This window comes from Apostichopus japonicus, chromosome 16 (genome assembly GCF_037975245.1).
Source record: "Apostichopus japonicus isolate 1M-3 chromosome 16, ASM3797524v1, whole genome shotgun sequence".
NCBI classification, from domain to species: Eukaryota; Metazoa; Echinodermata; class Holothuroidea; order Aspidochirotida; family Stichopodidae; genus Apostichopus; species Apostichopus japonicus.
The window spans coordinates 37,415,562-37,442,794 of record NC_092576.1 but is presented as its reverse complement, the minus strand read 5'-3'; the positions used below and the strand labels follow the sequence as shown (position 1 = coordinate 37,442,794).

At 36.9% G+C, this 27,233-nt stretch overlaps 1 protein-coding gene and 1 long non-coding RNA gene across 5 annotated transcripts in view; one reads left to right on the top strand and one right to left on the bottom strand.

Moving 5' to 3' along the window:
* LOC139982299 (uncharacterized) overlaps positions 1-27,233 on the bottom strand; it is a 97,349-nt gene that overhangs the window by 44,827 nt on the left and 25,289 nt on the right. The window contains exons 8-12 of one of the 3 annotated variants that reach the window (XM_071994996.1): positions 13,467-13,540; positions 11,509-11,606; positions 8,119-8,166; positions 6,724-6,749; positions 3,487-5,332 (exon numbers count right to left, since the gene is read on the bottom strand). The exons of 1 other annotated variant lie outside the window; for it this stretch is intronic. In XM_071994996.1, the coding sequence (XP_071851097.1) occupies positions 5,269-5,332; positions 6,724-6,749; positions 8,119-8,166; positions 11,509-11,606; positions 13,467-13,540 (310 nt within the window). In that variant the 3' untranslated portion in view covers positions 3,487-5,268. Of the gene's footprint in view, positions 1-3,486; positions 5,333-6,723; positions 6,750-8,118; positions 8,167-11,508; positions 11,607-13,466; positions 13,541-27,233 lie in introns of those variants that run through there. One more of the 3 variants, XM_071994995.1, reaches the window with a different exon arrangement.
* Positions 17,252-21,904, top strand: LOC139983481 (uncharacterized). 2 transcript variants are annotated; one of them, XR_011798709.1, is made up of 3 exons: positions 17,252-17,842; positions 19,547-19,767; positions 20,491-21,904. It is a non-coding gene; the product is annotated as an uncharacterized lncRNA (long non-coding RNA). The 2 variants fall into 2 exon arrangements; XR_011798708.1 differs by lacking the exon at positions 17,252-17,842 and having other exon boundaries at positions 17,849-19,767.

The window sequence follows — 27,233 nt, the reverse complement described above, 5'->3', positions numbered from 1 at the left end:
TGGAAGATTGGAGGTTTATCCAATGGGAACATTTATGTTAAATTCCAAGTTTACGTTTAGTTCCAGTAGAGGCACTCATCCACGCAACAAAACAAATACGAGTACGAATTCTCTTCTGGTCACCCCTACAACGCTTGATTTCAATATTTCATTACACACATTATGAACAGGAACGGAAAGTCAATTGGAAATGTTATTATCGCAAACCGGCCACATTATTTGAGACACTTATCTAAATTCGTGATAAACGTTATCAGTATACCAATAGCAATATTAGATTAAATACAAGGAAGAGTAAATATGTACTTAAGTCCATATCATTCTATATTTATATCTGTACAGACTCAGAGTGCATTAACTGCCTAACTTTTATAGGATATGATATATTATTGGGAAACTATTTAATCTCTAATTGACCGTCGAGTCGTCAGACAAACCAAGATGCAACCGACATCTGGATGAGAGATGAGTGGGTTTAATCGGAAAGCTTGCGATCGATATGAGCAATACGATTGAATACCACACAATAATATAATGGTTACGACAAATTAAGATTGTTCGTTCGTATTATATAAACAAACATGTAATTCCGATAGTAAACGAGATAGATCGTCGTTAATTTATAGCTTGCAGCATTTCAACCTATATGGAATGGTAGATGTAAATGTAGGGCCTTGAATAGGAGGGGTTTATCAAAGGGGTCGTTGAAGTAAACACTCATTATAGGAACGCATGTATCAGCCTCCTACGGAAAAAAAACATGACAATAGTGCTTTCTAAGGTATGTTTAGACAATACAGTATATACATGATCATGTTTTAAAGCAAGATTGTCGCTTATAAATATTCTTGAATATTGTGTAAATGTTCAGAAAAGTGGGGCAGGAGAGGTTACTTACCAAACTAATTCCTCCAACTGACGGCACAGATGATATAACAGTGGTTTAATGTCGTTATTGTGAAACTGGCACTTTCCCATCATTTAACACAATCAACCTAGTGATGGATAATCTGTTTATGTTTCTCATTATAGCCTACCTATATCAACATAAAGTTTACATATACTCTGTAAGATCTGCTTAGCCTCCGTCCCCACCAAACAGTGGCTATTATGGAAGTTGGGGATACAGACAAATGAGAGCAATATTTGGGGTCCATGGATTGGGTCGAGGGTGGACTTTATGAAGATTTGTGATATGGTGGGGCTGCGGGGGGGGGGGGGTCGGCAATCCTATCGGCAAACGATTTCTAACACTAATCACCGATCATGCTAAAAGTAAATAATAAAGCACATTTCAGAAACCAGTCAACGGACCATCACACAACGATGGTCAATAAATACTGAATATAAAATACCGCCATTTGTGAAAGAATTACTCAAAACTTGATGCAGTCAATGTATTCCTGATTGCATGCTGGCCCATTGCTAAGTTTGTAGTTTACACCTTTTGGAATATGCTTGCTTGTGTTAAAACAATGCTTAACTTTAAATCAATGGTGCAATAAACTGAAAGTAAACGTAGTATCTTTTATAACGCGCATTACCTGTTTTTCCATTTCTTTACAACCTGCAAGAAAATATATTCATGCCAAGTCTATCATAGTTTAATATAAAACGTGGGTATGTTGGTAACGTGGGTTACATTCAGATACCAGTCAATAAGCCATCAAACTACGAGGGTCCATGAATATTGAATATAAAATATCGCCATTTTTTAAAAAATTACTCAAAACTTGATGCAGTCAATGTTTTTTTCTGTTTGCATGCTGGCCCATTGCTAATTTTGTAATTTACACCATTTAGAATATGTTAAAACATCTTAAAACAGTGCTTAACTTTAAATCAATGGTGCGATACACTGAAAATAAACGTAGTTTCTTTTATAATGCGTATTACCTGCCTTTCTATTTCTTTACAACGTGCAAGAAAATATATTCACTCAAGGCTATCATAGTTCACTTATGAATGTCACAAATCAAGGGAATTCACAAGATATGTATTGTCATGAAGAGTGAAGAGCAACAACTAATATCGCAACAAGTCATTCTATGCCATGGAACGCCATACTGTCACTAATGGTGTAAAACTACAAATGTCATTATCAACGTATTAAGTCACGCAACGTAAAGGTCACGCAACGTAAAGGTCAGGCCACGGAGCGTCGAAATAACTCCATCGTAGATCTATTTGTATTTAATAGCATTGGCCACATTGCCACATATATGCCACGTTCGACACAACATGGCCATAACATTTATGACGTAGAGGCTGACGAAAGAATAATTACTATTTATAATTACGCAGCAAATATTTCGTTGATAGAGTAGTTTAATATATAACATGGGTATGTGGGTAACGTGGGTTTAATTAATTTATTGTCTTAATGTCAATGTTAACGAACTTCAAAATTATGGTTTACTATGGGTAAAAAAAGCAGAAGCAAAACTATTCAAAAGATACAAAATGTAATTAAATAGGAAAATTCTGTTTAATTTATTTACTGATCAATAAATACACTCATAATATTGATAAAGAGTTACCTCTTAATTTTTTTGTAATTTCTGAAATTTAATTGATTTCAAATTGCAAAAGTGAAGTTATATATTTCTTTTGTATTATTTGGTACTTAGACGCTAAAGTAAGGTTATATAGTGTTGGGGTAAAAACAACATGTTCCACTTCTTTAGAGGAATGCAATATCAAATTAAATCAAAGCTTAATAAAAAATTAAAAAAACACCAATATTTAGCAATTACAAAGCAACAAAATAAAGCTAAAAAGACAAATGTATTCTGATATATTTTACCAAATGGATCATGTTGCATCATGTCTTACTTCTCAAATGTTAACGTCTCATTACTTTTTTCATTAAAAAAATCATTTATATTGTCTGATTCTGTAACCTTCTTATTTATTGTTATATGTAAAAGTAAGTTAGCCTGACGTTTCGGTCCTAGCAGGATCTTCTTCAAAGGCTAAATGACAAGTAACAGTAACATAAGGGACATAAACACACAGAATACAGACAGGTTAAAGAGCATGGTAAACACAAAGAGGTAGATGTAAGGAGATTTAGTACACAAGGGATGGAGAGAAATAAGAAAGAAAGAAAGCAACCACCGTCAAGAAGCGATTATATGGTCACAGATCCACAGTCAAGACCATGAAGACTGAGACCCCAGTTGGAGAACACGTTAACCTTCCAAACCATACTATTAACGATTGAATCATTAGGTAGCCGTCCTGACCTAGTACGAATCAGCAGAGAGAGGCTGTGGATGCAACGCCTTCGCACCATTCAACCCCATGGGCTCAACATTCAGGAAGGACATGACTAACTTTTCTTCTGACCAGCTTACTAGTTTACACATTCTCTTACACAGGCTCTCTAGTGGATAAGCAGTTTGCTAACAGTTTTATTTTATTTTGTTTATTGTTATAATAAAAGTTCTTATAAATAATGAGATATATATTCTTAGTGTACTTGTTTAGTTCTCTTCAGGAAGACACTGTGTAAAGATAACGCAAAACTTGAAAAACAAAGACGGAAAATAATTTTAAAAAAAAGCTAATAAACATGCGTAAGAATTATAAAGGAACATTTAAGGTCTTATCACTCTAGATATCGAAAAGAAAACAAAGTGTGACTTGAAACGAACTCATTCATTACACATTGAGCTCCAAAGGGAGAATTCATCTCAGTTCGTAATTGCAGTATTATGCTAACCTACGGTCGAATCAAATAAGTGACTAGGTAATTTGTTTATTCAAATAATGAAATAAAAGTTAAACATACGAGTAGGAACAGGTTCAAATGGACCGTTACCCAATCTTCTTCATTTTGACAAATGGGAGCAGGAGTGTCTCTGGCCCCTCACATTCAACTTAAGGAATCGATGCACTCCATGACAGTCATGCTTAATCTATTAAACGGATCACTTATATTAACAGAATTGAGTGACAAGCATTGAAATGTTATTTTTCATTTCTTGTACCTCAACGTGCTCTAATAGTTGATCGGTGGAGGCGGGGGGGGGGGTGCAGGAAATGTCAAACTTGAAATGAAACACTAACACACGTGTAGTTTAGGTCATGTAGGCATTTAGACATAAGATATTTCCAATAACCCGTCGGATTCACTGTATAATATAAACATTTCTTCTAGTGGTATAAACATTTTCTACTGTGGTAGTTTTCTTTCCCACATTGTTTGATAGCTTCCTACGCCACTGTTAACAATTTGAAATTTGGAAGCTGATACTTGATATCTGATGACTATCGATCTGAGATCACAGGACAAATAGTAGCTTCTGCTTGTTACACATGTATAAAGTACATGAGAATGTTGCATTTTCTTTATTACAATGCATAGTGATGTGACAGTTAACGATGTTGAGGATCGATTATATTAAATAACTGATCATGTCCAATACCTTATTATATACCTAATTTATAATCTAAAAATGACCCTGCTCCATTTGTACTCTTAGTGTCTGTTTTAAGGGAAGGACTCTACACCCTAGAAAGTAGCGGATTAACGTTCTCAGAGACACGACTCTTCCTTTGGTACACGTTCTATCATAAAGGTTCTTGACCCTTCATACAACAACCGAGAAAAGCTCATAACTATGATATGTTTATATTGTAGCAAATTCAATATAAATTGAGCAAACCTGATACCAAACTTAATGTGTTCATAAGTTCTTATCGCATAGAACTCAGTTGAATAAAGGTGCCTGACAACATACCAATAATATAACGCATAATAAACATTCTGTAATTGTGCTGTAAATGCTTCTTGTGATTCTTCAGTCATTCATACCACTCTCCAGAGGCGTGCGTTAAGAACTGGGGAAATAGAGGTCCATGCCCGCTCTTCCGTCATGCGAAGGTAAATGGTTCAGTCGTGGGTGTGCTTACCTTCAGTCTGGGGAAAAGAAGACCTGTCTTACGTGTTAGTCATACGCCCTTTCAACCACTAATTTATAAGCGAAGTATCGCCTCAGACCTTATTATAGACTTACTTAATGTCCCAATGATGGGGAATCAGTCCCCAATTGAACTTTAAGCGTTGCTTTTCTGGGACAAAGACCTCAAAACCTCATACACGAGAAACGATTTAGACCCAACCTCTGATATATTGTGCACGCCACTTCAGTTTTCTACAATGAAGTAATGTGGTGGAAAACTGAACTTCTTTTTGCTGCGACACCTGAGTTTAATATTTACATCAATGTCATATGTACTTGACAACGTATCGTCATCTTCTTATTCTGTTTCAAGATTTCGGTTTCCTCTCGAGGCTATCCACGTCTGCTGCCATGGTTCATCTCTGTATAGAATAAAGTAAGATCAACTATTACATCATGATAACCGACATTGCTAAGCACTCCTATATCAATTCCTATATCAAGTCCATAACATAGTCACTAGCACTTCCAAGTTAATATATAAAACAGATTGACATTTTAAGTTCATATAAGGTATGAGTTTCTGCATTCCTTTATAACCAGTGAGTGGATTAACAATTATTCTACGTTTAATGCAATTGACAGCTTCATTTTGAATGAAACTGAGAAGCACATTGACCTTCAAATCAATCTCTGAAAATTTATAAGAACAACAGAATGACACCATTGTAGATTCAAACCAGCATCATGATCTTGGAAAACAAAAGTGAAAACTCACAGTCATGAAAATGTTAAGAATCATTAATGAGTTTTAAATTGTATCTGACATGGAGTGGGGATGGTTATTAAAAAGTAGCTGAATGATACATTACTGTTCTGTCCTCTGTATAGAGGTCTAATGAGAGGGGTGTCCAATTCTAATTTGGGTATCAAGTATAAGTTTTAATTTATATATAATAATTTTACATATTTTAAGTTAGTCTGGTCTATGTTAGCCTCGTTGATAAGGAAGCTTTATAAAAACCTTTGATCGACCCAAAAAAATCGTAAGTTGTAAACATGACATACCGTTTCCTTTCTGGCATTCTTTCAAAAATAAAAATAAAATAAAAAGGCTACCAAATTGCAGAAACAGACCAAAACAGCCATTTTTCCTTTTATGGTGTCACTTGGCATTGTTATTTTTTAACAACTGCAAATTCTTCATAACTATACACGACTTTGCCGTTACACCTTGAATTCTCATTAGAGCAGTACGATAAGTGTTATTGAATAATTCTAAGGAATAGTAGCAAAACTACAACGAAGAAGGTTTTCTAACGTTTTTAGATTAAGCAACTTTTAATCGCAATTGTTGAAGTAATTTAAACAAATAGAAAATAGTAAAGTTGATAAATTACTATAATCTAAACTTAAAAATATATACTTAAATAAAATGACATACGCAACTACCGTAATGTGACTAAACAGTAAACTAATAAATATCTAAATTTAATTGATTGGTCTAAATGGTCATCGCATGTTTATCATTGTTTAATATTACAATAATGATCCACTGAGATGTCATTAACATCATTCGTAGTCACCATTTCAAATTTGCATTAGCATTAGTTAATGTTTTCTTAAATACAAATTCGGACTTTAAGCCTATTAACTTAAATATTTAATATTTACATACAAGTCACATTGTAATTATTTCGGTGCAATGCTGTGGATATACTGATACGTTATACGTCGGGATGAAATAAACCGTTCCTTTTTATGTCTGTTTGTAGTGTTTAAAAATTGCTCTCTATTAGCACTAGTTTCTTACCTATAGCGATGACGGAAGCTTACCACCTGAAGAAAACCAACAAGAAATAAAACAAGGTAAATATGAGATAACACATTAAAATGCCCACGCCGTCATTCCCCCTTGCCAGCAGAAAGGCTCTTTATCCTTAGACTGCCTCTGAGCGATGAATGCAATACTTATTTTGAACTGCGACACTTTCTCTCATAACACAAAAACTAATATATACATATAATGAGCAGCATCAAGTTTGAATCGACATCCTATCACCATAATTAGTCTTTAAATAGTATAAGGTAGTTTGTAATTACACAAAACGTTGTCATACAAACCTCTCGAACTAACAATCTCCTTTATATAAACTGTATACTATTATCCGCTGTCACATATAGCCTCATGTTCACACCAAGATAAGAAACTTCAAACAATTAAATTAGACTATTTATTTCCCTGGTCTGCTGCTCATTTTACAAACCATTCTTCCACCAACATTCTGATACGACTATAGACTTTTTAACCTAGATTTTATCATTTTTACAGTCATCAATAATGATATGCCTATATATAGAATTTAATATTCACATACCACAATAGCCAGTGTGCATAAAAAAGCTTCAAAATAATAAATTAAAACATAATTTAAGTGACGATATCTCATAGTTGTACGAAAAAGGGACATTCCAGAGCTAGTGTTGTTTCAAATGTTTCATATTCAAGATATCTAGCTTGAAAGTATGATAAGAAATATTTGAATCACACTATTAAGGCGAAACGAATGATCAGTTCAGTTTCTCAGTACAGGTTTTCATTTTAAAGTTTATATCAATCGTTTGTGCATTATAATTCTTTGATATTAAATAAATTTGATAACTTTCTGACAACAATAAATAAATAATCGAGATTGTAATGGATTGCCCAAAAACAAAAACAAAAGAAGCAGAGGAAAACCACTCCCAGCTGTTATTTGCCTCTTAAATAACATTACACACACCCACTCAAAGTATCTGCATAGTTTATTTGTCTGCCTAAAGCAAGTAACTAAAACGTAAATTGAAAACAGAACATTGTGAATGTTAAGGGATATATTTTTATAAATTTTGTTCTTACATTTATTTATTAATAAGGCGTATTTGATTATATGATACCGTAAAGACGTCGGTGTTAATTGACCAGATCTTGTTAAACATGTACCAACGCCTACATGTTAACAGTGTATTGTTGGAAGTAGTTTGTGTTTAACCAAAAAATAAAGTATAAATGTTTACTATGGAACATGGACTATGGCTTTGATTGATTTAATGTATTGCTATTTAATATGGAATGACACAGTTATCTCGCTGTACACATGCATATGTATGTATCATACTTATCGTTTTACCAAATGAAGTATAATATTCACTATTTGCATAACATTACCTCTTGACGATATTCTGCTTCCGTCAATTCATCTCCAATAGATTTCATCTGTAAATAAAGTAATATGAATGGATATGAGAACACATATGATTGCGACAAATACAAGACTTGCTGCTTTTAAAACTTTCTAAATTATTTCCCCCGTAAAATGATAGTGTTGTACAGTAGGAATAATATAGATATTTAAAGCAAATCAGCAGCTATATAAGTTTGCGGCAAAAATAAATATATAGTTAGCTATACCATAGCAAGGAGGAACTGTTTCTCCTCCTCCTCACCAACACCAACATTACCACCGCAACTACCATCACTACTTTTACCATCCTGATCTCCATCACCATCATCACGTACCACAATCGTCGTCATCATCATCACCATATAATCCCACGATCACCATCATATGCATCATGATCATTAGTTTCATCATCGTTATCATCATCACCATCATCGTGATCGTCGACATCATCGTTGGCATCATCATAATTACCGGCATCATCTTCACCATATTATCCCAGCATCATCATCATGATAAGCATCATGATTGTTAACATCATCTTGACCACCGACACCGACACCATCATCGTCGTCATCATCATCATCATCATCATCATCATCATCATCATCATCATCATCATCATCATCATCATCATCATCATCATCATCATCATCATCATCATCATCATCATCATCATCATCATCATCATCATCATCATCATCATCATCATCATCATCATCATCATCATCATCATCATCATCATCATCATCATCATCATCATCATCATCATCATCATCATCATCATCATCATCATCATCATCATCATCATCATCATCATTATTATTGTCATCATCATCACAATAACCATTACATTCCTCATCCCAAATATTATCATAACAATCATCACCACCATCACCATCACAACCACCACCATCATTACTATCAATATCACTATCAACACCAGCACCAACACCATCACTCTCATCAACGCCATATTGATCACCATCATCATCGTCATCAAATATTATCATCACAATCATCACCACCATCATCATCATCAACATCATCACCATCAACATCACCACCAACATCATCATTATTGTCATCATCATTACCATCACCATCATCACTTACCACCATCTTAGTCATCGTCACCGTCATTATCATCATCATCATCATCATCATCATCATCATCATCATCATCATCATCATCATCACCACCATCATCATCATCATCATCATCATCATCATCATCATCATCATCATCATCATCATCATCATCATCATCATCATCACCGTCATAACCACCACCATCCCCATTACCTTCACCATCATCACCACTATCATCACCACCATAATCATCATTATTGTCATCATCATCATCACTATCTCAACCATCACCATCACCACCACCATCACCATTACCTTCACTATCATAACCACTATCATCACCATCATCATCATCATCATTGTCATCATCATCATTACTATCACCATTATCTTTACCATCATCACCATAATCATCAAATTCCTCAACCCAAACATTATCGTCATCATCATTGCCGCTATTCTGATCAATTATGTGACCACCATAACCATCATTATAACCTTTACCATAATGATATCCATCACCATCATCACTTACCACCATCTTATACATCGTCATCGTCATCATCGTCATCGTCACCGTCAACGTCGCCGTCGTCGTCGTCGTCGTCGTCGCCGTCGCCGTCGTCGTCATCGTCATCGTCATCATCATCACCATCACCATCACAATCATCATCATCATCATCATCATCACCACCACCACCAGCATCACCATCACCACCATCATCATCATCACCACCATCATCATCATCATCATCATCATCATCATCATCTATATGACCATCTTCACCATCACCATCACAATTATCTTCACCACACTCAGCACCACCACCATCATCATCACCACCACCATCAATATCATCATCACAATTATTATCATCATCATCATCATCATCATCTATGTGACCATCTTCACCATCACCATCACAATTATCTTCACCACACTCATCACCACCATCATCATCATCACCACCACCATCAACATCATCATCACCATTATCATCATCACCACCTTCACCACCATCATAATCACCGACTTCATAATCACCAACATCAGGATTATGAACATCGTCATCACCATAATTTCCATTATCTTTATCTATGTGACCATCATCACCAATACCATCCCCATCATTTACATTACAATCATCATCATCATCATCATCACCATCATCATCATCATCATCATCATCACCCTCACCAACATCACCAACCTCACCACCATCACAACCATCACCACAACCGTCACCATCATCAACACCATCATCACCACCACCATTATCATTATTGTCATTATCATCATCGCAATCACAATCATTATAATCAGTATCATCATCTTCATCATCATCATCACCATGTGATCCCACGATCATCATCATAAGCACCGTTATCATTCACATCACCATCACCATCATCGTCATGGTCTTCATCATCGTAGGCATCTTCATCACCATTCCCATCATCACCATCATCTCCAGCATCACCCGATGATCCCACCATCATCAGCGTGGTAAGCATCATTAATAAATAAGATCATAATCACCACCAACACCATCATCGTCATCATCATCATCATCATAACCCACATTGTATTTATCTATGTGACCATCATCACCATCCCCATCTTCACCATCACCACCACCATCATCATCATCACCACCACAACCATCACCATAACCGTCATTATCATCACCATCACCTTCACCATAATCACCATCACCACCACCATCATCACCATTACCATAACCATCATCGTCAATGTCATTGTCTTCATCATTAACAATATCACCACCACCACCATCAACACCACCACCACCGACACCACCACCATCATCATCACCACCACCATCATCATCTCTATTACCATCATCATCACCATCAATATCACCATCATCATCACCACCATCGTCATCACCACCACCATCATAACCACCACCGCCTTCTCCATCATCACCAACAGCATCTTCATCAGATAAGAACCACCTCTTTTACCGCCTTTTAAAAGTTTACTTCCTTTCAAAAGCAAGGTAAAGCGGCACTGGTTATCAATGACCAAACGTTAGTATACCTCAAAACCCCTTATACCTGTCATGGATCATATACCACACTATGAAGTTAGTAAACATGTTTAATTATGTGTTAGCTTGATGTCACTAAAATGGCAAAGCACCAAATATCTGCGATGTTTCCGCCATTATATAGTTTAGTGGGTGCCAAGAAATATTCATCTGTAAATATTCCTTTAGAATGAACAGCATTGATTTAAAAATAAACTTCTCTTCAATTACCGGGAAGAGTATAGAACGTCCAGGTGCCTGCATCCAACGACCAGACTGGAGATTTAGTATGTAGTACCCTTCGCTTGATCCACAAGTGCCCCATAACACTTAACATAAATGAAAACAAAGCAGGATTATGGTAGGTAATCAATAGCAACAAACAAACCAGATGATCGATATAGAACGGCAGTCAATGTTATAATGTATGTTTTGATCAGGTCAAACTTCCATAGATTTAGGTACTGAGGCATACACAGTAAACAGTTTAATTCCGTTTATTTTTCATCAAAACGCATCACTTGAAGCTAAATAATTCATATAGGATTATTATCAGAACGGTCATTGAACTAATTTGATAGTTTTCTTTGATTGTTTAAGTCCATTAAGTTTCGTCTGAACACAAGACTGGTTACTTGAAGATTGAGGAAATGTTCAAGAAGAAAGACAAAAGGGAGCTATCAGTTTGTCTTAGTGTTTTACTCCAAAGCTAAATGTGTGATACCGAAATATTTAGATCACATAGCTATATATGTTATCTGTCTGGTTGCATCCCTTAAACTAAAATATGTTTAAAGTAGAAAGGACAAGTTGCCGTCATTCGAGAATTGTTAAGACTGTTAAAACATATTCGCAAATATTCAATATCTGTCCTCTAATGTACATGAATTAGATATATGTTTGTATTATAAAGCAAACATATATTGTGTGCAGTGTTCATTTCAATTTTTGTTTGTGCGTTTGGAATGTAATTTATACCAAATATTACACAGATTAATTAAAATATGTACTCAAAACTGATAAAACGCCACCTCCCTATTCCCTGCACAATTTCCAAAATGATAGTTAGGTTATGTAAGTTTGTTGTGACACATTTTAAGACAGTTATATGTCTCGGTTATTTAAGGGTTAGGGCACCCTCAGTCACGTAATGCGCAAGGGTTGCTCCTTACATTGCATGGTGCAAAATCTCACGTCTATTATCTCAATTTCATTAATGTCTTCAAAGGTTGTTATAGTCTTACAAGTTTACAAAGAACTGTATTTTACTGTGTTACTTGTGTTATTTATTACATTTATTGAAATTTAATGACAGATATATTTAAATGTATGTATTTCAGTAATTTTAATTGAATTTTTTAGTTTATATATATTAAAATATTTTTTCAGATATCTAAAGTTATTACAAGTGAAATGTCGTGTTTAATCTAACTTCATGTTTCAGCTCTTTCTCTCTGACATTAATGACATTGCTCATAAACGTTGCAGATGACAAAAAAAAATAACTATTCGAAAGCTATCATATAACCTGAACATTTGTCCTTAAAGCGTGAAGGTTGCATACAGCACATGATCCTGTATAGACAGATATCGTTAAATTGATCAGCGCTATGATGTGGAATATCCTAATGAAAACACAAGAAAGCTTATTTTACTTGATTTATGTTCGCTTTTCACCTTTGTTGACTACCAGTGGCACCGCTTTCTGTATTTTACCGCTAGGAGATCTATTTCACGTTTTTACTCTGTATTATGTTGTTATTTTAATTCCCTCAAACCATACCGCTAGCGTGCCTATTGCATTTAGTCTAGAACGTCTTCAATTGTAACTTTGAAAGTTTTTGCATCAGATTTTTGTTATGATATCAAACATATGCAGCCATGGGTGATCTATTCCTCACTCTTACCAACTCACTAAACTCAGGCTCCCCCACCCTCCAACTTTCCACTGATTTATTAAAATTGTTCCAAAGATCTTTCTCAGCTTTGTTACTCATTTGTATAATAGTTTTCGTCACATGTGTTAATATAAGATATAGACGTATTCTGTTCGGGATAAACATGATCTAAACAGTACCTTTAATTTTCTAGAATTTCAAGAGGAAAAGAAAACAACAATCTTTACAGCAGAAGACAAGAGATATTCATCAATCAATAACGAACTAATCAATAATTATCGTTTACTGTACCTTTAACGTTCTTTGATATCAAGTTGACCAAACCATGCATCGATGTATAAGGAGGCAGCAGACAGTCTGAAAACCTGATGATTAAAGAAACAGAAACTAAACTAACAAAGAGAAAAAAATCAGAGACTCCATAATGATTAGACGCTTGATTCGAATGAACTTTAAAATGAATCATATAATAAGAGATACCATTGTTAACCTCCATTCCCTAATACGCTATGTACCAGCTACATGATGTCTTAGCTTCTTGTTCAATTAATACCATTAACGACATGCGCTTTATTTAATTAATTTCTGATGAGATAACGCATATAATAACCAGCTGAACAATGTTTGAGAGATAATTAAACAATTAATAATAACTATAAATATTACCTTTTAATTTCTGTTTGACAACTCACATCATTAGTTTGATTGTTATTTTATGTCATGGGATACTTGGAGAAAGGGGAGATCACCATAATCATCATCTTAATCACCCATTCACCATCACTATAACCATTACCACCACCACCATCACCATCATCAACATAATCGTCAAAATCACCATCATCATCATCATCATCATCATCATCATCATCATCATCATCATCATCATCATCATCATCATCATCATCATCACCGCCATCCATCACAACCATAATCACCACCATCAATATCACCATCACCACCACCACCATCACCACCATCTAAATCATCAATATAAGCATCACCATTGCCATCATCATCATCATCATCATCATCATCATCATCATCATCATCATCATCACAATCACCATCATCGTAATCACCACCATCATCATGATCATCATCATCATCATCATCATCATCATCATCATCACAATCATCTTAATCACCATCATTATCATCATTATCATTATTGTCATCACTTTCGTCACTATCACCAGCATCATCATTGTCGCTAGTCTGGTCGTGTGTGTGACCACCATAACCATCATCACCAATTTTACCATCATGATCTCCATTGCCATCATCACGTACCACCATCGTCGTCATCATTATCATCATTTGATCCCACGATCATTATCATATGCATCATGATCATTAACATCAACATCACCATCATGATCATCGTTTTCATCATCTTTAGCATCATCGTCACCAAATGATTCCGTGATCATCATCATCATAATCATCACAATTATGAATATCATCACCACCATAAATCATCATCACCACCATCATCATCACTATATGATTCAACGATCATCATCGTGATCATCACCATCACAACCACCACCATCATCACTATCAATATCACTATCAACACCAGCACCTACACCATCACTATCATCAACACCATATTGATCACCATCATCATCATCATCACCACCAACACAACTACCACCACCACATCACCATCAATATTAACATCATCACCACCATCATAATCATAACCATCCTCACCACCAATATCATCACCACCAACATCACCATCATCATCATCATCATCATCATCATATGATTCCACGATCATCATCATGATCACCACCATCACCATCACAACCACCGTCATCACCATCATCGTCACCACCACCACAATCAATATCACTATCAACACCATCATCAACACCATCACAATCATCAACACCATATTGATCACCATCCTCACCATCATCGTCATCACCATTATCATCATCATCACCATCACCATCATCACCATTATCACCATAATCACCACCAGCAGCATCACCATCATTATCACCATCGCTCTTCTGGTCATGTGTTTGCCCATCATAACCACAAAAACTGTTACCATCATGATAACCAGCACCACTATCGTCGTCATCATCATCATAACCATATAATCCCAAAATCATCATTTTATGAATAATGATCCAAATCATTGTCATCATCACCAGTATAACCGCCATTATCACCATCACGATCATCACCGTATGATTCCACGATCATCATGATAATTAATTTCACCATCACCACCAATATCACCACCAGCATCAACATCACCACCGTCACCATTATCAATATCACCACTATCACAATCACCATGACCACCATCATCATCACCATCGCTGTTTTGGTCAAATGTTTGCCCACCATAACCAGAATAAAAACTTTAAAAAAAAAATAATAAAAACTGTTAACAATATGATCACCAGCACCACCATCGTCGTCATAATCATCACAATATGATCCTAAAATCATCATTATGTGCATAATGATCCAAATCATTGTCATCATCACCATTATCATCACTATCACCCTCGTCATAATCCTCATCACCATCATTACCATATGATTCCACGATCATCATGATAATTAACATTACCATCACCTCCAACATCACCACCAACATCAACATCACCACCGTCACCATCATCACCATCATCATCATTATGATCAACATCACCATCATCAACATCACCAGTATCGCCATAACCACTATCTCAATCAGCATGACCACCATCACCATCATCACCATCACCATCGGTGTTCTGGTCACTTGTGTGACCACCATAACCATTATCACCATTTTACTAGCATTATCGCAAGCACCACCATCACCATATGATTCCACGATCATCATGATAATTAACATCACCACTACCACCAACACCACCATCATCAGCACCATCATCACCATCATTGACACCATCATCATCATCATTAACGCCATCGCCATCGTCATCATCACCATCACCGTCATTATCACTACCATCATCATCACCACCATCATCACCATCATTATCCCCATCATTGTCACCATCATCATCACCATCACCGTCACCATTATCATTACCATCATCATCACAGTCATCACCATCGCCATTTCATTCACTATCGCCATTACCATCACCATCATTACCATCACCATATGCATCGTGATCATTAACATCATCTTCACCATAATCGTGATCGTAGGGATCATCAATACCATCATCATCATCGTCATCACCAGCATCACAATATGATCCCACAATCTTCACCATAGTAAGCATCATGATTATTAACATAATCATCACCACCAACTCCATCATCGTCACCATCGCCACCATCATCATCCTCTCCATCGTCATCACCATCATCACCATCACCATCATCACCATCGCCACCACTGTGTCCTCTTTGGTTTCCTTTTTTTCTTTATCTACTCCTTTCATTGCCTTATCTTTTCTTTCGTCATTATCCATTACTCCCCCCCCCCCAAAAAAAAAAAAATATTAAACATATTCTACTTCCAAAAATCTTTACACATCACGAAGGCCTAGCAACGATTTCAAACCAGACAGTGTCTAGACGTATCCATGGCAACCTCGAGGTGCTTGTTTGTCAGTAAATTCCAGGTGTTTTTATAAAGGACGCGCCGTCTCTTCCATTGAATACAACTTCTTGTCATTGTATTGTTCAAGTATTTGTTTGACAGGTGTTAAACGAAAAAAAAATGTTGAACTATTGAAAAGTGTCAGTACAGTCAGTGTACGTCCCTAGCAAGAAAGAAAACATGATGAATTAAGTTCAATAGAAGTTTAGGATAAAAAAAAAAAAAATGTGTACTGTCTGAGTAGAAAAGTGAAGAAATAGTTAACGTATATATACATATATATATATATATATATATATATATATATATATATATATATATATATATATATATATATATATATATATATATATATATATATATATATATATATATATATATATATATATATATATATATATATATATATATATATATATATATATATATATATATATATATATATATATATATATATATATATATATATATATATATATATATATATATATATATATATATATATATATATATAGCACTGGATTGGTATTTACGTTTACTTCTCCAAGTTGGTGCTTAGGTTTACCTGAGGTGAAATGATTGGATCAACTTGAAATTTTACATCAGTATACCTTATGGTACTAGGACTGCATATCAGTCGTTATAAGTTGCTACCTACTTTTTGGGTCATTTGGCAAGGAAAAATCCAATTGGTCAAACCCTTACGGTAAACCTAAGTCTTGCTCTCAAAGTATATCCCCCAGTTGGTATATAAGTTGACCTGACGTACAGGCATCCGTAGTTTTCTTGACAGCGGCAGTAGCCTGTATTCAGTGTATACGTTCTACACTGTGTACACTGTATACGCCAGGGCTAACGCATACCCGTAGGCTGCATTGCTTGCAACCCAATAACAGTTTCGGCTAATATTAGATGATGTGTAGTATCTGTTCCCTCTCGATGCAAGGGCACTGGGCTTGAGATCGGGTCAGTCGTTCGCCGGGTAGTTTGGTTTTCGTGCCCAGGTTCTTTCCTTGTTGACTTTTTCTTAAAATGTACCGTTAACACGAAAACGTCTCACCAACAACTTCAGGTAAGGTCCATGAGATTAGTCAATAAAGTTTGGTGATATTAATAACGTTGATATAACGTTGTTGCATACACCTTCACGTTATTTGTTCATACCCATATTTCAATAGTCTAGCTTCTAGCCTAAAACTTGTAAGGCCTAGCCTACGTTCGGCTGTAGCCTAGGGCCATAGTCCAAGTCCTAACAATAGCTTAGCATTGGGTCAAGGGTAAACTGGTCTGTAGTTTGAGCTACAAATTAATACCAACTGCCAGAGAAATTAGATTTCACGTAGGTCAGCTTAACTTCTTAGCCTACTGTGCATGTATGTATCATCATATATCATATATCATCATATATGGCCTTAGATTTTGCTGGACAATTATGTTACTGTACATTGCCCTAATCATGACCAAATACTGTAGCATGGTGGGCTTATAATTGACGCACTTAAGGATTTGATCAATGATATCTATCAATGAAAAATCCAAATTACTCAACTGTATGTGTTTTTCATATGTGTAGTTCCTCAGAAATGTTCTGATCTCAAAATATTTAAGGTTCTGTGCTTATGCACCGTACAATTGAGCAGAATTTGACCACAAAATTTCTGCCCTGTCAAGTTCTTTCATACCCCTAAATTGACACATTCGTCGATAAGCTAACTGTAGTGTAGGCCTTAGTATACATCCATTGACTTTAGATGCTGTTTGCTATGCTCTGAGCCACTAAGCTTTGACAGGTCATGTCCCAGAGAGTAGTGTTTTCATATTGAGGTAATGTTGGGTATTTTAAGGGTGTAAGATTTCCAAATGGCCAAAAAACGTGCAAAACTGGGGGGGGGGGGTGTTAAAAGCTTAAAAAATACCACAATTTGGTCAGCAAATACCTCAAATGGATTCAAACTCATGAAATATGTAATTCTGTTTGACTGCAAAAAAAGTTTAGGTGGCCTGCTGCATCGTTGCTAGTAATAATTTAAGGTGCGTCAATTACGGAGGTGCGTCAATTATGAAGCCTTTACTATACTGTACAGTAGCTATGCCTAGATTATTAGAGACTGAAGTCACCATGCAAATGTAACTTACAAGTAGCCTGTATTGAATAAGAGATGCTATAATTGTTAGAACTTTTCAAAAGGTTCTTGGAAGTCTTTACTCTCCAAAATATTCTCAGACATTCTAAACACCACTGTACTGTAAGATGTCTGAATATCCCAGTGAGGGTATCAATAAAAACAGTTAAAGGATATATCACTAGAAAATCCAGCATCAAATTTGGGCCAATGCAGAATACCTTTAATCTAAGTCTCTCAAGTGATGCATTGTGTTTCAAGTGTGTTATTTATAACTAGCCAAAATTTGTACAAAATAACAATGCCATGCATCCAAAAGGTTATTGAGTCAGTACATTTCCATAATGTAACTATTACAAAAGCTGAGTGCACCTAATTAAAAGTTAACATCCTCCAAAAATCTATATAACACAAAAATTTGATAAAGCCTTCTATCCCTTCCCTTGCATATACTGTAAGTCATTTTGTTAAGTCTATTTAGATCCATAAGTAATACCAAGTTGACTAAATGTGCAATATTCAGTGTTAAAGATCTGAGCTCTGTATTGCCCAAAATATATTGGAGAGAAGTGTACAATAAAAATTGAAATAATGCACATCTACACTCTGACCATTTGATATTTATTTGATTGGCACTGTTAATGTTTTCTCAGACAAATTTGATGATCAACATTCTCAATCTCAAGATGAATGACAACATCCCACTATCCAAAGGAATAACACTGTACGATGAAGCTGCCATGCAGTGAAAAAGTCAATGTTGGAACGGTAGCAATCATAGCTAGAGCACAGATGCCGTCTGGGACAAACTGATGGGGTGACCTACTGCATCATTGACAGCAAAATGGAAGATATTTTCTGAATTAACCAAAAAGTAAGTTAATATTCTGTAGGTTTGACATCGCATAAACTTGATTCCATAGGACTCTATTATCTCAAATACGAGTAACAACTGAGGTAATTTATTCCAAAGTTATGGAATGAAGAAAGAAACAATCAGAAGGGATGAAAACTTTTGTATATCTGGTTAATGTGGTGGTATCTTTTCCTCTATGTCCATAGTATTTAACTACACTAGAGCTATATCCACTCTCTGGTTTTTAATCTTAAAGGTCAATGCAAGACAACACCAAATTGTCAGGCTAGGTCCACATAAAATGTACATACATGTATATTTAAATTTTGAAATCTTTACAATTTGTAAAGCTTGAATGACTTGCAACTTTTAAAAGCACTTGCTATGGTAGGGAGCTGTTTCAGCTCCAATTGAATGCATGGCTGCATAAATAAAATGTGTAATGTTGTATACAAGGCAAGATGAATCAAGAATTAATGGGAACAAAATGGGATGGATAAACGAATTGAAATTTACAGTGAAAATAGTATATATGAAAGGTTGTGAGATGATTAAAATATTGGCTGAATTACAGGAGATTTAGTTTTGTAAAGCAGTTCATTGTTTTCATCATTTGTAGAGTGTGAGGTCATGTGAGGTCTAATCGGTAATCGCAAAACATTCCAAGCTATATTGCGCTTGCTATAATTGGGACCAAATCAGCATATCTTTAAGAGAAAGCTTTTCTTTTTGTACCAACAGATGGATAGATCTACAGGCTAATACAGCAAAGGATATGCTCTAATTAGAAATGCCAGGCAAGATTATCACACAGTCTACAGTGGGGTGAATACAATCATCAACCAAGCTATTCATCATGCTGTACATAGTGGTATACAGTAGCTCCTTGTTGGGCTTATCAATTAATAGCTTGCATAGAAGCCGATGCCAAGCAAAGCAAAAGTATGTCCTGTAAATCGCGAAGTAGATTCACACATCTCATGTATATCCTCTGGGCCACAGCACATCTTTCAATGGAGTTAGGAAGTTGCTGGGAGTTGTTGTTGGATTGGCACAGTAATGTAGTATTTGCTTCACATAAATGCAGAGCAGTAACAGAAAACTAACTAGTTCCAGGATATGTTACACTGTTACACCATATAAAAGATAGAGGAAATTAATATTATAAGCTTCAAGCAGACAGAACCAAGAGAATGCAGACCAGTCTTCATGGGAAGTCATTCTTTTGCAATGTACTTCTTGAAATATTTTAGTTTGGTGACATTGTGGCACTACATGTTTTTGTATTAGGGAACATTTGCAGCTGCTTGTCAAGAACATGGAACTTGTTATACAACTGAAGTGGTCCTGATGCTTAAGTGTTGAGGTTACTGGATATTTTGCTGCCTTACCTTGCTTTAACTGTTCTTAAATGCATTTCTCATGTTTTAAGATGTTTTAATTTTGTATTCCAAGCAAGATCAGCAAGCCATAGTACAGTAATTTTAATCAACCACCACACAGATACTTGTGCAGGACTAAGGGTATTTGTTAAGCAGATTACTATTATAAAAATCTTTCAAACTTTATCCCACAGAATCTCCAGGGGTACACTGCATTGTTTCTGAACCACACTTTCACAATTCTACAAGTGGGGTTCAGGGGTTATGCTATGGGAAAAGTTTACAATGTTAGGCCTGACTTAATTACTGAAAGCTTTTGGTCTTTTATTACACCAAGAACCAGTTTATTCTTTTAACAAAATTAAATTTTTTCCCCTCAAAATTGAGGGGAGTGAATACAGTAAAGGCACATGCAACTAGCACCAATGTCATGGAAACCTAGTGCAGCCCAATGAAACATACTGTAAAACCACAACATTTGTAACTATAGGTATGAAATTGTGCAATCCAGGGGTATTGTGTATAATTTTGTCCCTCCAAGCATGGAAACTCCATGATATTGTGGTAATTTGCATTGGTTACGGTATTAGATACAGCCTATACTGGTAAGTCTAGATAAATACTTGAGGTATAAGTTAGTTCCCAAAATGTTTCTCATGTATGAGAGAGGTCAGTAAATTGAGGTCATGAAATAGTGCAAGTATCCTGGTTTATGTGAAATAAATCTTGTGGAAAATATAAACTGGGATTGAAAATACAATCAACTGCTTGAATATGATTGTACAATTTTTATTGTGTCTCGTCTTTTAATATCATGCTAATCTCCACTACTGTATGTGTTTGGTAATAAGACAGATTTCTGGGTAGAAGTTTAAAAAAAACAAATCTTCAACAATTTTTGATGAATTTTAAGCAATCACATTCACTGCCTCTATCTCTGTTTACATTTTGAGTCAGCAACACAGTATACTCTACAGTAGTGTACAGAAAGGGACACTTTCTGATGTATTCCTGATCAATTGAAAATTGTTTGTTGTTTGACTGTTTGTAGCAGTATTCCTCGGAGGAGTGAAAAAAATAAACATACAGTGAACAGTTGCAACTGCGCATTTATTTATACATTACTTAAATTATGTTCTGATGCAATTCATGTATTATTCACTGTCAATTTTAGTTCAAAACTGCCAGTATACCATTAGTTCATGAGCCATAATTTTTTTGCTTTAAAAATCTGGCTTTGAGTGTATAGTATTTTGTCAAAAACATAAAAGTGGAGGGGCTGCTTATCATCATTCCCTGAACAGGCTTTACCCAATTTGTTAACTATAAAGGTAACATATCAAAATGTCTGGGGACTTGCCACAGTGCTGACAATTTTCAAATATTTCCATGGTTCCACCAGGGATGTTAGAGATGGACAAACAACATTTGAGCTCTCTTTAACGTTTGTTTCGTGCCGACATTAATACTGTTTTTGGTCCAATACTAATACCTAAATAGGGTGACAGGACAAAATCCCCCCGGACAAAGTCCCCCTAGGACAAAATCCCCCAGAGCCAAAATCCCCCTGGACAAAATCCCCCTAAGACAAAATCCACCCAAGCCAAAATCTCCCCAAGCTATAAAAAATCCCATCAATTCTTTACAAAAATGCGTCATCCCGGTCCCTGCTATCGTCATCCAGTACCATCATCCGTTACCCTCACCAGTATTTCCATTGGTACTCTCAATGGTACTCTCAGTGGTTCCCGGACCAGTACTCCGACCATACCCCGACCGGTACCTTAATAGTGAGTCTGACAGTTACCCCCACCGGTACCCCTCCCTGACCAGTACCCTGGACTGTACCCCGGCCGGTACCCAGACCGGTATCCCAACTGGTATCCTGAAAGGCACCCTGACACATACTCTGACACGTACCCTTACTAGTACTGGTACAATAAACAGTAATTTGACCAGTACCTTGACCGGTCCCTTAAATGTCACACCATGGAGCTATATCCCATGGCCACACTAACAGGTAGCCTCGCAATTACCCTCAATGATCTCCCGACCAGTCCCCTGACCAGTATCCGGACTGGTATCCTGACCAGTACCCTAACCAGTACACTGAGTGGAACCCTGACTGGTAGAGTGACCAGTATGATGACCGGTACCCTGACCAGTCACATGACCAGTACCTTGACCGGTACCCTCACAGGTACCCTAACAGGAGCCCTCACAGTTACCTCGCCAGTACCCTCACTAGTACCCTGACCAGTCCCCTGAACGGTACCCTAACCAGTGCAATGTCCCATGCCTTGACTGTCACACCTGGGCCATCCCTGGTTGTTGCAGGCAGGCTTTGTATGGGTCATGGGGATATTGTCTGGGGGATTTTGTCCTAGAACCCCTAAATAGCACTCAAAACGGATAATGGTACCAGACGGTACCTGTACGTTGTCTGCTAGATTCATACGATGTCAAAATGCTAGAACATGCACTAGAATACCGTTATCAGTCGTCAGTAGGTATATACCACACTCTTCTCATATCAGTATTTGTTTCTAATGTCATAACAGGCAGTGGCGGAGCGTCCATACAGTCAGGCGGGGGGGGGGCGGACTCAAATGGGAAGCTGGCGCCCTTTTCAGCCATTCACCACTTTTTACTTATTCGCGATTATTTACTTTTTTATTGCGCTCTCATCTACCTATTGACATTTGTCACATTTTGTTGGCGATGACACTTATACCCAAAGGGTCATTTCCGGCGATGTAGGGAGTATCTTTACTCAAAAGATTTCTGTACGCTCTTTGCCAACCTGTGGTGGCGCTCCTCTTAGATAAAGTCGAAAGCGCCCGTACAGACCTTTCTCGCCCCTCTGATCAATATCCCTAGATCCGCCACTGGCTCCCAATCTTCTTCCCCGTCAATCCGTCTAGTATCCCCCCCCCCCTTCCCCAACCGAACCTCGTATGTTAAAGGAATATCTAATGATTAGAGACACTTATTCTAATGTTAAATCAGCAAAGTGCAAGCAATAATGATATTATCACTAAGATTTTTTTTTAATTTCTCAGTTACACCGTCATTTAACTTCCCACTCAATCTTACACTCCCTGGTAGGCTGGTACTCTTCCATCCCAATGTAGGAAACTTCATCGTTACACGCAGCACGCAACGATCTTTGTTCTACTTAATTGATCCTTACTGAGTCTTTCAACTTAAAAGCATAGTTTTTCCAAATAGCTTAGTGAAAGTTACACAGTTTAATAAATTAGAAGCATCTCCTTGTTAAAGAATTGTATTATCGGCGTATAGTCTTCCGATAAGCGTAACTTAGGGTTGAAAGAAATCAGTGAGAGCAGGCAGTAATGATATAAACTTACATATATATATATATTTTCAAATCTCTTATTGAACAAATTATCAGCCCCCTGGTTACATCGTCATTTATCATCCCCCCCCCCATCCTGCCCTACCCTTCTTCACCTCACACACTCCGCTTTATAGGGTTAAAAGAAATCAGCGAGAGCAGGCAGTAATGAAATTTACTTACATTAATGATTTTTTTAAATCTCATTTAGGACAAATTATTAGGTCCCCCTGGTAACATCATTTACCCCCCCCCCCCCATTCTCCCCTTCCCTTCCTTACAATCACCGCTTCTCTTACACCTAATATATGAGATATCCTCGCAAAGCGTGATGAACTAGGTCCCTCATTTATCTAATGCGTGGGAGGAACTCGAAACTTTCTTCCTTATCCGCATATTCCAAGCTTTCTCCAAGAAAAGAGTTACAGTACCTATTACCCAGATTTTTAAAATAGCCTCCCTCCTCATAAAACGTGATGATCTATGTCTCTCATTAATCTAAAGCATGGATGAACTACCAACTTTAAGCATATTACAAAGTTTTTCCACAAAAGAGCTACGGAACCTACTACACACAAATTATGTAAATGTCACTAAACGGCATCCGTAGGGACATCGTTTTTGTTCCACATTTGAGTTTCCATCATATCTTTAATCTGCTTTTCATACATATCTTTTATTGTGATTGTTATGATGACCACATCTAAGGACTTTTGAGTCATATTATTGTATCCAGTGGAATTGTCTCGCTGAGATATAAAAGGATGAATTTTCCGTACGTTTTCACGGTAGGCCCCTCTGTTCAAGGTCAATGCACGACTATAACATTAGGTCCACTAAGTGCGGATATTGGTCTCCATTTGCCACTATTGCAGAAAACCCAACCGAGCAACGTGTCTACGGTGTCTCTTAAAAGACAATATTATTAACAAATTCGAAAAGAATTTTTAATCTCTTTGGTGTCATTTTAAAAGTATTTCTGATAACCTTACGTACAGAATTCTTTTATATGAGAAAGGTACATATAAGAAACATGACAATGACCGTGATAAAACCAATTTCAAGATTACTAGCGATCAATTCGCTCAATTTGTTTCAAAAAATGATTGAAAAGTGATATGAATTCCTCCTCATTCATTCTTTTTATTTGAGCATGTTGAACGCTTGCGATAACATGTCATTACGAATCATTGCAGACGCTCACCCAAACCGTTAAAAAATACCGTCCCTCTCCCCCATCCCTTCCTACACTGAGCTCCCAACAGTGGCGGAGCGTCAATACAGTCAGGGGCGGATGCCCCCCCCCAACGGACTCATAGGGACTGCTGGCGCCCTTTTCAGCTATTTATCACTTTTTTTACTTATTCGCGATTATTGACTTTTTTATGGCGCTCTCATCACCTATTGACATTTGTCACATTTTGTTGGCGATGACACCTATTTATTCTTCGTTTATCTGCAAATTAGCAAGGCCCGGAAAGGGTCATTTCCGGCTATATAGGGAGTATCTTTACTCAAAAGATTTCTGTACGCTCTGCCCCAACCTGTGGTGGCGATCCGCTTAGATAAAGTCGAAAGCGCCCATACAGACCATTCTCACCCCCTCTTTCCAATACCCCTATAGCTCCGCCACGATAACAGGAGTGACTTTCCATATGTTATTGGTAGGAAATTGCAGGAATTATTGGAATCCTCAATGAAAACTATACGTAGGTAGTCTTGTTTGCGAGGGGATTGAGTTGTGTAGGTGTTACACAAAAACGTAGATATGCTTTCTTTATTCTTGTGGAAAGCCGCTTTCACTTTGATATCAGATAAACCTGTGGTACATGCAGTGACGTAGCCAGGATTGTTCCAGTGGAGGGGGTGGGCGCTTGGGGGGGGGGGGGGGCTTGACCAATTCCTGGGAGGGCGTCTTGTTACTACCTGAGTGGAGAGCCACCATGGGTTGGCGCTCAGCGTACGGGAAATTTTCAGCTATAAAGACCTCCTAGATCGTTGGAAATAACACTTCCCAGGCCTTGTAAGCTGCTCTAAAGTTTCACAACATCCTTTATTTTGAGATCCCCATGTCTTGATATGGTCATCAAATAGTTTAGAGAGATAGAAGAAAAAAGACAATCTGGTAAGTTGCTTTGAAATATCATGACATATCTCGGCCTATGCGCTATGTCACGTCAGGTTTTTCAGCAACTATAGCCTACTGCCGGTCCGCGGTCGAAGGGTCGTTCATGAGTGGTCATCATGGAGATTCGATACCATGCAGACCAATGAATGATATATTTTTCGCACATGTAATTTTTTCGACACCCAAAATTCCAGTGGGCGGGCGACAAGCTTTCATGGGGCTGTCGCCCCCACCCCCCCCCCCCCCCGTGGCTACGCCACTGGGTACATGGTGCCGAAGCACATATCTTCAAAGTACTGTCTCCAACTTTCAATTGTTTCAAGCTACTATGTGACCAAAGAGAAGTTCTCAAGGTGAAGTTGCAGATCTGAAAGGACCAGTAATTTTACTAGGAAACCTTTCGACCACGTACACCTTTGAAGTAGGATAGGATTACACAGTATTTGAATTCTTCATCGATCGGCTTGTATTAAATTAGCTGAAACTCTATAGACTAGTCTTGCAAGGTTTAAAGAAATGGCTCCTTACATAGTTGGCATGATTCCGATTCATCCAGTGCAAATTCATCCAGATGCAAATTCATCAATATAATTGGTCGAGAACTTGCTAGAACAGT